At 41.9% G+C, this 17,611-nt stretch overlaps 1 protein-coding gene across 3 annotated transcripts in view; it reads left to right on the top strand.

The window, feature by feature from the left end:
* Positions 1–17,611, top strand: part of LOC147004973 (ATP-dependent translocase ABCB1) — a 93,975-nt gene that overhangs the window by 51,980 nt on the left and 24,384 nt on the right. For all 3 annotated transcript variants that reach the window (XM_085836479.1, XM_085836476.1, XM_085836477.1), the window contains exons 16-21: positions 156–329; positions 527–673; positions 1,642–1,749; positions 4,928–5,005; positions 7,806–7,889; positions 10,380–10,583. In XM_085836479.1, coding sequence (XP_085692605.1) covers positions 156–329; positions 527–673; positions 1,642–1,749; positions 4,928–5,005; positions 7,806–7,889; positions 10,380–10,583 — 795 coding nt within the window. The remainder of the gene's footprint in view (positions 1–155; positions 330–526; positions 674–1,641; positions 1,750–4,927; positions 5,006–7,805; positions 7,890–10,379; positions 10,584–17,611) is intronic.

Raw genomic sequence — 17,611 nt, 5'->3', positions numbered from 1 at the left:
CCAATATATCACCTGAGAAAGCATAGCAGCTTACTCATCAGTTTCCATAATAACTTGAAACATTTCATTATTTCCATTAATGTTGATACTCAATGAGTCACTTCCCCTTTTAAAACTGTGTCTAACCAATTTCTGTCTTTTTTTATTTGTTATAGACTAGAGGAAATGAAATTGAACCAGGAAATAATGCTTATGGATCCCAGAGTGACACTGATGCTTCTGAACTGACTTCAGAAGAATCCAAATCACCTTTAATAAGGAGATCAATTTACAGAAGTGTCCACAGAAAACAAGACCAGGAGAGAAGACTTAGTATGAAAGAGGCTGTGGTATGGATGTAGCCTTAGTCTTAGTTATAAATCCTCCCCACCCCCCTCATTGTGGCTCTGTTATTTGGGTGGGTTGGGGCTGGGAATAGAAATGGGTACTCTGGAAGACTAGCAAGTGTCCTCAACCTTTGGGACATTTCTCTGGCTCCTGAATTATCAATCTTGTAAACTATCTTTCTGTCGTGTATGTGTTTTAGGATGAAGATGTGCCTCTGGTTTCCTTTTGGCGGATCCTAAATCTAAATCTAAGTGAATGGCCTTATTTACTTGTTGGTGTACTTTGCGCTGTTATAAATGGGTGCATACAACCAGTGTTTGCCATAGTATTTTCAAGGATTGTAGGGGTAAGTGCTAGTGTCTGTTTTGTGTGTGTTTGTGTTTACTGAGAAAGAGTAAATAAATTGCTTCTGTTAGTGCCATTGACAACAAGCCAGAAAAGCATGACTCTTCATATGGCTTTTAATGGGAGAATAGAACTCTAAGTTGTAAGAGGAAACCTAATATTTTTATTTAAATTTTAAACTGTTTGAGAATTTCTTACAAGAGTACTGTATTTACATCATTTTCATCTCCCTCAACCCCCGCCAACTCCTCATGTCCCCTTTCTACCTGTTCTCTTTCATACTTATTATTGTTTTACACACACACACACACACACACACTCACACACCCTACCGAACCCATTTAGTGAAAAAAATGCAAAGAAATAACAACAAAATACAGTTGACAAAATGAGCTGCCTTGGGGTGGCAGAAAGATCGTAAGAGCCAGAGAACCAGGATACCTGGTGCTGGATGACATGGGAGCTACACCCATGAAATCTTGACAACATAATTGCCTAAATTAGACTCATAGAATATCCACCAGTCAACAGGTCAATGGGCGGAGAACATTTCACAAGGTCCCACAAGGGCTGCTGAGAGAAGCAGATTCCACTTCCTTCAGGATGAGCTCCGTAATCGGTTCCTCAGTTCCAAATGGTCAACAGAGACATCTTGGGGCACTTGGAAATCTTCACGGAGTAAAACAAAGACTTGTTGAACAATATGGTTCCTTACCAAGATTCCAAGTGGAGAGAATTTATTACAATTCTCTACCCATGATAGGGTAGTACACATTAATCTATAGGGACCCCCTCAGTATTGGATGAGTCTTTGAATGGTAGAACCCCTCTGTCTTGAAGGAAGGCAGAATGCAGATGCTTTGGAGGTCTGTCTTGTCCCCCCAAACTGTATGAGATGAGGAATGGAGAATTCTGCAGAATGCCTTCCTCAGCCATAGAACTAAGAATCTGTCAAATATTTTGCCACAGGTTTTTTCAAGAGATGATGATCATGAAACTAAACGACAGAATTGTAATTTGTTTTCCCTGTTCTTTCTGGTTATGGGACTGATTTCTTTTGTTACGTATTTCTTTCAGGTAAGTCTCTACATTATTTCTGTATCCATTGTGGAAGATTTGCAAACATGTATGTAATTTTCCTGCTTGTGTGGTTCCTCTCTCCTTACCCGGGCTGCGACAGTCTGTGGGCTTTGCCTTTGCCACTCTACCCTTTCCCCAAGTACAGCCTTTGATGTGATGATAGGAAGGGGATGATCAATATGCTGCAGTGATTGGAACAAAGACGGAAACATGAGGAAGGGAGCCAGGGATAAGTTTGGAGCTAAGTGTTGCTGGTCAGTTTAGCATTTAGACAAATGTCGAAACAAACAAATAAACAAGCAAAAACAAAAACCAAGAAGCTAAGAGAACTCTGCAAAAGTATCACATTCATTTACAAAGACGTTGAGACCTTTGTCGCTGTGCTCTTGCTACAGAGAAAGGACTCTTTCAATGATAGGAGAACCATTAACCACCAATCATTGAAAAAGCACTTAGACACAACCTTAACACTTTTTTTGCAGCTTAAAATCATATGACTAAAATTGAATCACAAAGAAATGAAATGTTCTCACAGTATGGTACAGAAAGACATGCAGCATGGACTCTGCTAGGTCTTTCTCTCATTTGCACACATAGCCAATTACGTATTCGTGGGGAAAATTTCTCATTTTACCTGTCTTTCCCTGAGCTCCCTATCTCCAAAAATGGGAAATGTTAATGATTAAGAGAAAATATGGCCAAGTGAGCAAGCCCAGTTTTGTGAGAAGCATTAGGAAATAACCTATTCAATGAGTCAGTGATTACCCACATGAAATACTTCAGCTGAAACTCCAAATAAACGGTTTTCTTTAATGCATTCTGGGATTTTTCAATTTTAATTTTTGTTTTATGTGTATGAATGTTTTGGGTGCATTTATGTCTGTGCACCATGTACATACCTTGTGTCACCAGAAGGCAGAAGAAGGAGATCAGTTCAGGAACTGGAGTTACAGATGGTTAAGAACCACCAAGTGGGTGCTTGGAATGTAACCAGTGACATCTGGAAGAGCAGCTAGTGCTCTTAACAACTGAACCATCTCTTCAGCCCAGAGTAAACACATTCTAGACATGTATTAATATTTTACTGGACAAGACATTGTTGGTGGGTAAAAAAATGAATAAAGGGGTTATTTGACTAAGTGCTTAAAAGATTATAGAACTCCATCTTGCTAGAATAAATGGGATGTTTCCAAGACCAAGAGGATCACAAGTGTTTGGAGAAGTGTCAGTTGTTCTGTGTGGAGTAGGTAAGAGATTGGGAGGGAGGCAGCTTTGAGCTTTGGCAGTTGGAATAGTGAAGTGTGAGGAGTGAAAAGCATTCCCTCATAGTCTGGCTGGGTTGGGGAAACTGAGTCTGCCATGACTCAGACCTGCAAGACTGCCAAACCATCCTGAGAAACAGCCCGTGGATCTCTGGACCTCCGTGGATTTCCAGTCCGTGCTGGGAAGTGGGGAATGCCCAGCTGCTCATCTTAGAAATAGGCAGGGAGCCCAGTGAGAGACAGGTAGTCAGATTGGGTCCCATTCTGCTCAGGAGTCTACAGTCCTTGCTGTAAACCCTGACTATAATGCCCTGTTGAACTGTGAACTCTGGAAACCTGTCAACTATTCAAACCCCCCAATTTGGTTTTAAGCATGATGGCTATGGGGTTATGTGATCATGCATGTAGCCCACCATGTAACAGAAGGTAGCTCTCTATAAAAATAACTGTAACCATTTCCCCACTGCATATTGCAGGCAGGGAGTAGCCCACTTAGTGTAGCAAATTTAAAATGAGAGAGACCTTTCCTATGCCCTTTGGTCCAACAACAGAAATCTGTTTGTGGCCCCCATTTGACCTTACTTACACAGTCCCTCATTTCCTTGGCGATCTTGACTTGTGTACCCTCTGCACATTTTTCCTCCCTTTCTTTCAGTAACACCCAGGATGCAACTTGGGAGCACAAAGGAATATATGGCTGGCCTCTCTTCCCACACCACTTTTCCATGGCTTAGCTCTGGGTTGACGCTTCCAGTTTCAGGCAAAAAGGAGAATCCTATTGCTTCCTAGTCATTGGTCCCCATACTCATTGTAGTGAAGACTTGGTTGGCGTTTTCCCCAGATGTGACCTGGCACAGCAGCACACTCGTGCCTCACTGTTCTTTCCTGGTTCCTGTCCCTCCTCCAGACAGTGAGGTGCCTTGAAGGATGGGGAGATAATGAAAGGCTTCCTCTTAGTGAGCCACATTCCTCAGTCAGTTTTGATAGCAAAGTTTTGCTTTTTCAGTTCCTTCTTATGGACAGGTGCCTGAAAACTCTTTTTTCCAGATTTTACCTTAGGTCCTTGTGCAGCCATTAACCATGCTTCTTTTCCATCCCACGAAGCGTTCCAGTTAGATAAGAGTTTATGTTTGCAACCTGTCTTAGTTATGGATTCCATTGCTGTGAAGAGACACCATGACCAACACAATTCTTATAAAAACAAAACAAAACAAAAGAAAAACCTCACTACATTTAATTGGAGCTGGCTTACAGTTTCAGAGGTTTAATCCATTACCATCGTGGTGGGAAGCATGGCATTGTACAGGCAGACATGGTTCTGAATTATCCTAGAGTTCTACATCTTTATCTGCAGGCAACAAGGAAATTGTGTTCCACATTGGACAGAGCTTCAGCATAGGTGATCTCAAAGCCAGCTCTCATAGTGACACACTTCCTCCAACAAGACCACACCTCCTAATAGTGTCGCTCGCTACCCATGGGCCAAGCATTTAGACACATGAGTCTATGGGGGCCATACCTATTCAAACCACCACATAACTTGTCTAGACTGCCCCAGCCTTTGGTCTAACAGCATTTTTGAAGTGATTGCCGTTGAACAATTGGGGAAATAAGTAGGGTTGGGATGAGTTGGGCACATAAATGCATTTGTAGTATACTTGTGGATACCCTGTCACTAACTGGGAATCATTGGCAGCCTCTGTTGGTCACTCATTACTGCAGCTACATACCTGACACTATAGCATAGAGTCACAGCAACACAGCAAACCCAGGAACTGAGGCTCTGTGACTTCATAGATCATCATATATTCCTTTAGCAGTAGCACTGACCCCTCTGATCCCTCTTCCTGCTGTGTAATTGGTGTCTGAGTCTCTGACCAGTCTTCCGTGTGACATGTTCTTGTGCTTCTCAGGGCTTCACATTTGGCAAAGCCGGAGAGATCCTCACCAAGCGCGTCCGATACATGGTTTTCAAATCCATGCTGAGACAGGTACGGATGTTGAGGGTTGTCCCCTGGGGTGAGTACGACTTTTCCCTTGTGCCCCATGGACAAAGATTGTAGGAGCTGTGCCACGTTTGCCAGGTAGAGATCCTGCATGGGTTCTCAGCCTCACTCTGTCTGTGGACCTGTAGTCTGTGTGCTGCAGGTGGGCATGAGGAACCACACTGAGTTGAGACAAATGGACTGTCCTGAGTAGATTCTCCTCCAGCCTTTGGTCCATCATTGAAAGATTACAGAAACTGAAGTCATTGTCAATTTTGTGCATTCCCCACTCCTTCCTTCTCTCTCCTGTGAATCTGGGATACTCTGTCGTGAGTCTTATCCTCAGGAAATACCCTCCATACCATTCATTCTACAAATCCAAATCATCACGTGCCTCATCTTTCCTCACTGTCTAGTTTCTTTCCTCTAAGGAGACTGACATGGTAACCCACATGCAGTGCTAGCTCAGTGATTTAGTAGGACAGAGTGCTTCTCCCACTTTGTATCTTTTATGTGCTCAAAACAGAGAGCGTAGATATTTTCCTTAAAGAAGAAGTAGGGTCTGGGAAAGGTATCCCAGGGCAGCCAGGTTGAAAGAGGGTTTTTTTTGTTTTTTGTTTTTTGTTTTTTAATAACTGAGAAATCTGTGTATGAATTTAAAGCATTTGTGATCACTAGTCATTTGATATGAATAAAAAGATGTCCAAACGGCCTAGCCCAGGAAAGCCAGAGACACTGGAGCCCACCCAGCTCAGAAACATCAGTGTTCCATGGGGCCGGTCACATATTCCTTGCTAGTGTTTTGTTATTTTAAGATTTATGTTATTTTTTAATTATATGTATATGGGCAAGGGTATTGTGCACATGAGGGTAGGTATCTGCAGAGGTTCAAAGGGGCTTAAGAGCCCCTGGGAGGTAAAGTTTTAGCTTAGTGTGTGCTGCGAACACAAGTGCTGGGAACCAAATTCTATAAGAGCAGTATGCGATTTAAGGTCCAGACTAGCATTCCAGTCCTCTACCCAGCTGTTGCTGATGCCACAGTTCTTTCCCAGTCTTCTCACCAATACTTCAAAAGGTAAAGGAGACTTGGTAGCTCCATGTGGTTGCAGGCAGGACTAAGTCTGGTGTGTGAGCAAGCCCTGAGTTTTATGGTGATCTCCAACCTTGGGCTTTCTGTCAAACATTGTCAACCCCAGGCCTCTCCTCTGCGTCCTTCAGCAAATCCTACTGGCGTGCACCACCACTACCGGCTCCCAGGCTTCTCCTTACACTCTCACTGTAGACCGCAGATACTCGCTATCCCATCATCCTCCAGGCCAACCCCCAGCTCCACTGTTCCTCAAGAGTTGATTGGATGGTGTGGATGGTGCTCTTTCCATAAACCAGTCAGTAAAGCACGCGTGAGAGAGCCACTGCTTATGCATGATGGTATTAAGGTATTCAGAACAGAATGGCCTCTGTCTTCAAGGAAATAACGTTCTAGTGGGGAAACACTTTTTAATACCTGAGTACTTTTAGTACCTGAGATACTAAAAAGTGCATAAAATACAGGCTACAGTGAAGCATTGCACTTGGGTGATTTTTGTTAGATATTTTCTATGAAAATTTGTTACTGTTTTGAATGTCGTTGCTTCAGATATTTTCCTTGCGACAGACATGAATTCCTGCTTCACAACCATGTCTTTCCTGTGTTTGCTTAAAAATATGAGATAGCACAAGGAAAATCTTCTTTTGCTGGTGAACATCATTTTAATGTACATGGCTTTTGACATTTTGGCCTCCTTCATTTATCCTGCTCTGACTAGAGTTAACTATTTGTGTGCATGGCTTCTTTCCTTTGATATTGATAAATCTCTCAAACTGCCATATTTCCAAACTTGAATTTGACTTCTGCTTCTTCAGCAGGTTTACTCCGTACCTATTCTTCTTTCTCTTCTCTACCCATTGTTCAGACTAAACCCTTAATGACTTCCCTCACTGTTGAGTTGTTTACCTCTCCATCAATTGTTCATCAGCCTCGTAGATGGTTTCATTACCTCCACCCTCATCCCAGTATGGATGTAACATGTATCTAGCAGGGGAAAGGTTGTATAGTCTCTACAGATTCCAAAGACTGTGCACTGTGCCTCACCTATCCCCATCACAGGTAATCTACAACAACATCCTTATCCACCACGTGATGTCTTCCCAACTCTGTAGGTAACTGCACAACAGTTGTAGCAGAGAGGTTCAGGGGAATCCGGTAGGACAAAGAGATCCAGAGGAAGTCATGAGGCCTGTTCTGTTTAGGCTGCCACAGCCTGGTAGCTTTTGGTAACTGGTTTAGTGTGCCTTGGCCTGGAGTCTCTGCCTGTACCACATCTTCTTTCTTCCAGGAAATCTCCCCCCGCTTTGTTTGCATGTCTGATCACCTTAGATAAGCCTCCCTGTTCCTTGTCTACATCCCCCATCCCTTACTTGTTTGTCCTTCTTTGATATGTGTATGTCCAGAGTGTTAATTACCGTCTAGACAGTGTAAATTCTTCTACTTGTGCCTTCTCTCCCTAGAGCTGAGGCTCTATGGTGACAGCAGCATTGGTATTCTTTACTGCTTTCTACTTGGGGTTATGCTGAAGAGATGTAGAATTTTTTTTGTATAAATGAACAAGTAAAACAGTCTACTTATGTGTTTGTATATTAGCTCTCTTCTGTCTATTGAATATTAAATTTTGAATGTTAGCTGCAGAGGATATGTGATACTGACACTGTCACTTTCTCCTAGATCTAAGAGTTTCATTAAAAAAAAAAAATTCCCTTTGTGTTACAGGATATAAGCTGGTTCGATGACCATAAGAACAGCACTGGCTCACTGACCACCAGGCTCGCCACGGATGCTTCTAGTGTTAAAGGGGTGTGTGCTTCCTCTGGGTGGTGTCTTCCTTCTATCTTAATCCACTGCATGAGACCTATTTTCTCCTTATAGGTGATAGTGACTAACTAGCTTTAAGAAAATGTAAATACCTGTTTAACTCCCTGGGATATCATAAGTGTTATAGCAAAAGTATAAAATTAAATACATATTTCATAGGATATGCCTTAAAATCATTCTTTTGTTGTTGCTGGTTTTCGTACTATTAATGAGGTGCACCCAGAGTAGTTGTTAGAAAAGGAACCACTTTGTGCAGTCTTGTGCCCATTAGACTTCCCTGAGGTGTGACTGTTGCTAATAGATTAATATGTCTCACAGGGTCAGTCTGTCTGTCTGTCTTACTGCTTAGTTAATTGACAGACAGTTGTACTTGTACTGAAGAGAGGACACATGTACTTCCTGTCAGGATGTTTCTAGGTTTTCAGAGCAGAAGGAAGACAACCTTCCTTAAAATGACTGTAGAAAACAAAGCACATATTAAAAATTATTGTCTTCACAAAAGGAATAGCTTTGAATTCCCAAGTCAGGAGATTTTGATTTCCAGCTGAAAATCAGACAGTTCCTCCTATACCACTCCTTAGCAATTACCTTCAAGAAGATGGTGTGAAAACTCAAACATACAGGGTTGTGTCCTCCCAACCCTGGACCTTTGCGTCAATCGTCGTCCTTCAGGCTTCTTCTACAACAGACCTATAAATACTGATGACATTTCAGGTTACACATGGTGCTTCTGTTAAAGTAAATTAGAATATGACTCCACACAGGAGAGTTGGGAAAGTCTTCAAATCTGATAAATCTCAAGAATTATTTTCATATTCATCTTTTTTAAATGAATAAATCAAACACTAAAGACTTATGACAAGGTGTATAGCACAAAAATGTACAAACAAGACACAGTTATGCATTTCATGTAACAGAGAAGACTTGCCTTCATACAATCTGCTTGGTAGGTCAGACTATCAAAAACTGCAAAAGGATGACTAGAGGCAGGATGTAGAGTTAGAGATTGCCTGCCTAGCTGTTGGGAGGAAGGGAGGGAGGGAGGGAGGGAAGGAGGGAGGGAGGTGGCAGGCAGGCCAGGCTCAATAAGTTCATATAGGCAGGAGGCCAGAAGGAAGGGAAAGTGCAGTTATTGTAGGGATTGGAGGAATATTCTAATAAGATCAGTAAGTGCTAAGACCCTGATTTTGTTATCATTAACTGACCTTGATTCTTTGACCCTTGCCACCTAACAGAGCAAGAGCTGCCTGTATCATAAAGGTTACAGCCAGAGAAGCAGTACTGCTGAGCCCATAGCAGATGCTCTGGGTGCTTTCGTCCATTAGCAGTTGCTGTGGGAAACGAGTTCTGTGTAGGATTGTAGATGCTGGGCATCCTAGCGCATCCCCATCTGCAGAGTTTCCCAGGATGCTTCACTTTGACCTTCACATGAGAAATGTGCAGGGAGAACTCTTTAAAGGTCACTCTGTTTTTTTTACCTGTTTATGGTTTAGCAGAGGGTCTCTTCAGTTTAATCTTAGTTTACTGCACTATATTTATATATACATACATATACGTATATCATATATAATGCACACATGCATGTGTGTGTGTCATGTGTGTGTATGTATATAACAAACACATACATGATGGAGAATGCATATATTTCATAATTTTTCAGTTTCTTTTTTTTATAATTAAATCCAAGTAAATGAAACCTAATAAGTGTCTCAAATAAGCCCAGGTATATTTTAATATCCTTAATTTTTCTAACGTAACAGTAGCCTTATGTTATAAACAACTGGGTACCAAACACTGACATTTCCACTACTCTTGGGTTAGTCCAGTGGTCTCTTTTGCTGTACTGATTTGCATAGCTTTGTTTAGTAATTATGCTTCACATATCAATTTCAGTACCAAGAAATTTCTTGGTATTGAAAAGGCAGGGCTGAGGAGAGGGTTCGGTAGGTCAGAGCACTTTCTCCACAAGCCTGAGGTCTTGAGTTTGAAACCATATCACTCACATTAAAAAGAACAGGTACAGTTGCATATCCCTATAACCTCAGCATTGAGAGACAGAGATGTGTGGACCCTAGGAGTTCATGAGCAAGCTTGTGGTTCGAGAGAAACAAACAATAGAAAAAGACACTCATATCTGTTCTAGCCTCCATATGAGTGAATATGCCAACCTCCTCATGTACACAGACCACATAAACACACATGTATGTATATACAGCAATACAAACAGCCTGAAAAAAAAGAAATTGGAACAGAGAGAAAAGCTAGCTAAATGCTGGAATATTGATCTACTTTCATATTTATGTAGAAGTCAGGGCAATCCTGGTCTTAGAAACACAATAAACTTAAAAGTCAACCACTTTAGTAACTGGGAAGATAATTAGTATATTTGGATGAAAGTAAATAGTCCCAATTCATAAACATGCATCTTATGGTTAATTTTAAAATATGTCTCTAATGTGTTGTATTTTTCAGGCGATGGGTGCCAGGCTTGCTGTAGTTACCCAGAATGTAGCAAACCTCGGGACAGGAGTCATCCTCTCCTTAGTCTATGGCTGGCAGCTTACACTTTTACTTGTAGTAATTATACCGCTCATTGTTTTGGGTGGAATTATTGAAATGAAACTGTTGTCTGGTCAAGCCTTGAAGGACAAGAAAGAGCTTGAGATCTCTGGGAAGGTGAGTCAAACTAAATGCAGTGCTTACCTGGCAGAAAAAAAAACGACTCTTGGTGGTGATATTTAGCAATTTTCTGTCTGCTCTGGGGAGGGCCTTCAAACAATTCTTTGAGAAAAACGTTAGCTCCCTGCAGAGCATAGCTGAGGGAGAGTGGGCAATGCACCTGTGTCTCAGAGATTGACTGACAGCTGCTTTTGACAGCTTTTCTGGTTTCAGCCATTGCCTCCACTTTCTCCTGGGTCCCCATCCAACCTGCTCCTTCCTTCCTGTCTTTTCTCTCCCCCTTTCCTTCTCTCCCCCATCTTCTCTGTTGTTCTTTCTCTAAACCATTCCGTTCTCAGGAATGTAGAGCAGCTTTGTTATGAATGACGCAGGGCACTCATTATGGGAACGTCCACCTAGTGTTATTCTTTCCGTCTTAGATTGCCTACCGTTCTCTCCCCTTTGCATGCCTCCTCCTCCCTCCCACACTGTTCCCCTTCACTCGACCCTGATTGATGGGCGCACTCAGCTAAATTTTGTTCCACAGCTTGACAAATGCTTCTGAGGGACTTACTGGGTTTCCTGGCAGTTTCCCAGTTGTAGAATATTTTCTGCGTTAATGACTTCAGTTAACAATGTATTTATTAGGTTTCTTTATTCTGTGGTGAAGACTTTTCACTTGGAGCCAAGCATTATGATATTGTAGTCCAGATGTTCTTAAAGTATCCTTAGAGTTTTATTTCTTGCAATGAGACCCTAAGAGATGTGTTCTGTTAGAACCTCATTTTTTTTCTAGGTGGGACCGACAGATATGTAAATATGCCTTTCATGCCTTAGAGCCCATCACTCCTGGAGCTAGAATTCAAACTCAGGCTGCGGTACTCCACTTAGCTAGGAATCTACATTCTGTTATGATAGAGGTAGTCGTATAGCACACACTCTGCAGAAATGAGATTTTGGAACAGAGCTGACCCCCTTCTCTCCCCCTCCCCCAATGAGCCCAGTGTCTACTGGGGCTGTATCTGCTGAAGAACAGTCCACATTCCCAAGACTTAGTGCCAGGTCCCCAGGGGGTGGGAAGGGTTTGGGTTCCTAGTAGGTGTGTTGGCACTTTGTTTCCTAGCCATGTACCTCACTGACATAAATGATGGGGAAGTTCCTGGAAATTAGTCATCACCAAGATTCCTCATTCTGCTCTCCTGAAGTTCCTCTGAGAGAAACACGTATGATCAGCTTCCTTGCCTCTAAACTATTGTTTCTGGGGTCAAAGTTCACAGTGTGAGTACCCTCAGTCTTTTCTGGCTCAAGCAACATTAGTCCCAGTTGTAGAATATTTTCTGCGTTAATGACTTCAGTTAACAATGTATTTATTGGGTTTCTTTATTCTGTGGTGAAGACTTTTCACTTGGAGCCAAGCATTATGATATTGTAGTCCGGATGTTCTTAAAGTATCCTTAGAGTGTTGGCAGAAAGATGAGCAATCCTAAGAACCTATCATCAGTTACAGGCTCTTGGACTTATTTCAGCACGCGTGAGGAAAGGGACACAGATGGAAATGGATGTGTTTGCCTATGGCAGATTTTCTGACTCATGGTCAGGCTCTGATTCACCACTAGCTGACTACAGTGCATAGAGATGGTGGTGGTAGCTATACAAATCAGCTTCCTATTTAATATTAAAAAATCAACCACCACATTCATATAATTCTCAGGTTGCAACCATTTACTATTAAACAGCCACCATCATCCTATGAGCTGTATGTATATTCCCTTACTTAATGCTGTCAGTAACCATGCAGAGTTATCTCTACTGGAGAGAGGAGAAAGCCCAAAGTGCAAAGTGATCCTGGCTCTTATCCAAAGTCACAACGTAATGGACATCCCACTGATGTATCCCTCAGTCTTATCCTCCTGTGTTCTGTGTTCATCACACAAAATCAGCTTTCATATCTATGAGATACAATCAGATTATGCCAACCTATCCTTCAGCTCTTTCAATGGCTTCTAACAAGTTGCATGCAATCTGAGCTTTGTGCCCAGTGCTTGATGACTGTTCTTCTCCTGCACTCCACTTCCTTCTCCACACTGCTGTGGCCAGCAGGGGCTTTTTGCCCCTTTCTGATTCCCTTGGATCTCACGGATGGCCTCTTTACATTATCCAGGTTTCTGAACTGCATTTTGAAAGACACTGCCTGTGTGTGTGCTTCCTCTCCTCAACCTCGAGGTTTCTCTTTTCTTTCTTTACTAATGAATGGTGTGTCTTCCTTGCTAAAACATAAGTTCCATGAAGCACGAGGCTGTCTCTGATGATTTCCCTCTAAAGGAATGAGGTAAGCTTGAGGTTTCTAAGCAGTTCTGTGTAATGTAGAAGAACACTGCTTGTATCCCAACAACGCAGTGTCAGGGCCTTCTTACAGTATGACGTCACAGACGGTTCATGTTTCCTGTGTTTGATGTCAGAGCCTCACTCGCAGTGTCTGTGAAGTATGGGCCTGCTCATCATTTTCTGTCTATGATGTCAGAATATGCTCATAGCCTTCACCTTGTCAAAGGCTTGTGCCTGTGTTCAGTCATGTTGCTATGAACTAATGAGTATTTGATGAAAAACGATGTAGTTTTTTTTCAGTCTTGAAAGCCATAATTAAGTTTGAATTCTGTTGAAGGCAGAGGAGGATGGTGAAGAGGCTTATTCTTCTTCTTTTTTTTTTAAATCACACATTTTTTTTCCTGCAAAATTATTTTGTAAACAATACTTTCTGAAAGAAACCACTATTTTTACTCTTTCAGCTAAAAGTTCTTTTTTGTGTGGGGGAGGATTCCGTAGTTTTAAAAACTTGTAGAGAATGAAGCCTAATTAAGAGTCCACATTTCTAGTTAAGGCTTTTCCTAATTGCCTCATTGTGCCTTGAAATGAAGAGATCGTTCCATGAAGTCTGTGCTGTAAACCCTCACTTTCATCGCAATATGCACACTGAGAAAACATGACATTCTCAGACTCACACAGCCTCGGCATCCTTGCCTTAGAAAGTGATGCGCAGGAAATCTTTATCCTTTGTTGATTTGACCATGGATCTTGTTTTCTGTCACACATTGCTGTGGTTTGTGCAGTGGTCCTTCTAACCCTGAAAGCTCTTCTATTATTTGAACAGTTATAATTACAAATACTTGTAATGTATCTTACTAAGATGATCTGAATAAATTCTTTTCTCTAGCATCTTTTCCTTACTGTCAGGATTTTAAAAAAATACATATATATTTGGTGTGTGAGTATGCAGTTGTATGGGAGCATGGGTGCCTGTGCATATGTATAGGAGGTAAGAGGTCAGCATCAGGGGTGTACTGGCTAGTTTTGTGTCAACTTGACACAGCTGGAGTTATCACAGAGAAAGGAGCTTCAGTTGAGGAAATGCCTCCATGAGTTCCAACTGTAAGGCATTTCCTCAATTAGTGATCAAGGGGGAAAGGCCCCTTGTGGGTGGGACCATCTCTGGCCTGGTAGTCTTGGGTTCTATAAGAGAGCAGGCTGAGCAAGCCAGGAAAAGCAAGCCAGTAAAGAACATACCTCCATGGCCTCTGCATCAGCTCCTGCTTCCTGACCTGCTTAAGTTCCAGTCCTGACTTCCTTGGTGATGAACAGCAGTATGGAAGTGTAAGCCGAATAAGCCCTTTCCTCCCCAACTTGCTTCTTGGTCATGATGTTTGTGCAGGAATAGAAACCCTGACTAAGACAAATTCATACCAGCCGAGTGGGGAATTCCTGTGACAACCTGGCCATGTTTTGGGGAGGACTGTGGAAGGACTTTGGAACTTTGGGCTAGAAGATCCATTTGGTGTTAAGAGCTCTGTCAGACGTTGTGTAGGAGCTTGGAAGATAATGTTGAAAACAGTGCAAAAGATGGAAGCCCGGCTTATGAAATTTCAGAGGGAAGATTAAAGACTCTTTTCAAGGCCATTGTTACTTTGGTTGTGAAGATTCTGTGGTTCTGGTTAGCTGGGGCTGAAGAATCAGCTGTGAATTACAAGATACCAGAACTACTAAAGCAAAAACTTTGCAGTACTGGGACTATTGATGCTGGTTAGCTGGAGCTAAGAAATTAGCGGTGATTAAGAAGAGACCAGCATCATTGAGCTGACATCTTCTGGGAAGTGTTTTCTGAAAGCACAGAGGCTGTGTTCCAGAGATAGCCAAGGTTGTACCTTGTGCTGTGGCTGGACTTGGTAATGTGTAAGAGTCACCCAGGTGGTACTGGTTTTGAAGGCATGAAGGGGTCACCATGCAGAGCAGCTGAGGCTCGGCACTGTGAGAGGCCATGGAAGGCCATTGGTGAAGGTGCAGCCTCAGTTGCAATTGATGGCCCAGTACTGAAGGAGTCATGCAATGTTTTGGAGATGCCAGTACCATGAGATGACCACCAAGAGAAGCAGCAGTGGAGTACAGGCATCTGGAGCCTAGAGGAAGATGTGTGTGCTACAAAGGGCATGGCTGGAGAAGTGACCCAAGCCCTTGGAGGAGCCCAGACATTGGCCGTTTGGGAGATTGATTTTTGCTTTTGATTGTGACTGTGCGCTGATATTTTCCCTCTTGAAGGAAGAAACTATTTTAGTGGAGCCCACAGTAAAGAGACTTTTAATTGTAAAAATGACTTTGGATTTTAAAAGAGATGGATATTTTGAAGAGATTGAAATTTTAAGAATATGTGAAGACTGTGGGATGTTTAAAGTTATTTAGTTCTTGGGGATGAATAAGAATGTAAGGGTTGAGGCTTACTAGTGATGTGTTTGTGTGTCAAGTTGACAAGGGGTCAATTTTACTGGCTAGTTTTGTGTCAACTTGACACAGCTGGAGTTATCACAGAGAAAGGAGCTTCAGTTGAGGAAATGCCTCCATGAGATCCAACTGTCAAGGGGGAAAGGCCCCTTGTGGGTGGGACCATCTCTGGCCTGGTAGTCTTGGGTTCTATAAGAGAGCAGACTGAGCAAGCTAGGGGAAGCAAGCCAGTAAGGAACATATCTCCATGGCCTCTGCATCAGCTCCTGCTTCCTGATCTGCTTAAGTTCCAGTCCTGAATTCCTTGGTGATAAGCAGCAGTATGGAAATGTAAGCCGAATAAGCCCTTTCCTCCCCAACTTGCTTCTTGGTCATGATGTTTGTGCAGGAATAGAAACCCTGACTAAGACAAGGGGTCATTTCTCAAAAGCCATCTGCCTTGTCTTTGAGTTGGAGACCTTGAGCCCACTGATTAGGCTACGCTGGCTGGGCAGCAAGGATCCCCTGTCTCCTTCTCTAGTGCTGAGATTACAAGTGAGAGAGGAAGTGTGTATGTGTGTGTGTGTGGTGAACACATCCAGAGAATGGTCTGCTATAGCCACACCTTCAGATTTAAATGAACTTATAAAGTATACAGCTAACAAGCCAAAGTAAAAGAACAATAGCGAATAGTAGACAGGTGGAAGCAACAGATAATTGACAGAGTGTATCTAATAAGGTACTGAGAACATTCAGCTGTAGTGATTGATAGGCCGAGAGAGCAAGCAGAGGTAACATCAAATCGGGACGTAGAATACTGAGCTTCTGCTGTCAACTGTGGAAGAAGCAGCCACGCTGGAGTTGCCAGTTGAGTCTCTGTAAATGAGCTTCGTCCAGAAGACTGGGTTAGATCTGATGCCCTCTTCTGGTTTCCCTGGGCACTGCATGCAAGTGGTGCATGGGCATACATGCAGGCAAAACACACAGCAATACACATGGAATGATTTCTTTTTAAATTTCCTTTTCAAACTTAGATAATTTGTATAGGATTCAGTGAAAAATAAGGGGAGTTAATACTTTGTGGATTATTCTATGACTTACTATAGTTAGTTGGATGTATCCTTATTAACATAAGTTCTGACCTATGAAAGAGCCCGAGAGAAAAACATGTGAGCCCGTAAGAGCCGGTGAGAAAACTTGCTGTCTTACAGTTTTAGAGTTAAAGAGATCCTAGAGACCATCCATCCTTCCCCTGTCATTTCACAGATGAGAAGTGTGAGAGTTTTGTGGCTGAGAAATTGAAATCTCATTAGGGATATTTGTATTTTTAACATCTCCACTTTCCATTGCCCACACTATAAAAGGTGGCGAGGAATGTACATTCTAAACAAATATCCTTGCTAAAGTTATATGTTACTCGAACATAATGGGGTTACAGAAACTTGGGGAAAGTATGTCTGCCACATTCCTCAAAAATAGTTTATTTTCAAATACCACTAAAATATGTTAATGAAAAACAGCAAAGAATCGAACAGCAATGCAGTAAGTCATAAAACTTTAAACATGATGAGTTCCAGGCCAGCCTGGTCTACAAAGTGAGTTCCAGGACAGCCAGAGCTATACAGAGAAACCCTGTCTCGGAAAACAAAAACAAAAACAAACAAAAAAAAACCTTTAAAGATGAATAAGAGGAAACAAAATGTAACACGATTATAGATTATAGTATATGTCTTTTAATAATAACTCTAAATGCAAATGGTCTTAATTCTACAATTAAAAGACAGACTGGATGAATGGATTTAGAAGCAAGATGCAACAATATGTAAGCAAAACAAAACAAAACAAAAATCTCACTGACAAAGTCTGCAAGTGAAAGGTAAAAAAGCAATAGTCCAAGCAAATGAATTGGAAACCAAGAAGGTTTAGCCACACTCATAACTAAGAAAAATAGGACAAGGAAAATCACAATACTTAAAGAAGGTTGCTATTTTTTAAGAGAATAATTTGTCAAAGTATAAGTTTATATGCACCACGTATCAGAACATGGACCCAAAAGGAGATTTGGACCTCCAATGCACTAGTAGTTTGACTGTCCCCCTCTCTCTGATACATTATCTAGATTTAAAAGAATTAACTAGTTGGTATTCTCTGATCACAGCAGGAGAAGCTCCAAAAGCAATGCTAAGAAGAACGTTTATTGCAGTGAGTTCCTATGCCATAAATAGATCTCAGCCTAGAGATGCATTCAAGGTCTTGTAGAAATGAGAGCAAACCAAACCAAAACCAAAGAATGATGATCA

The sequence above is a fragment of the Mus caroli genome, unplaced genomic scaffold, assembly GCF_978045245.1.
Source record: "Mus caroli unplaced genomic scaffold, Mus_caroli_1 scaffold_4, whole genome shotgun sequence".
NCBI classification, from domain to species: Eukaryota; Metazoa; Chordata; class Mammalia; order Rodentia; family Muridae; genus Mus; species Mus caroli.
This window is presented reverse-complemented; position numbering and strand designations above follow the sequence as displayed.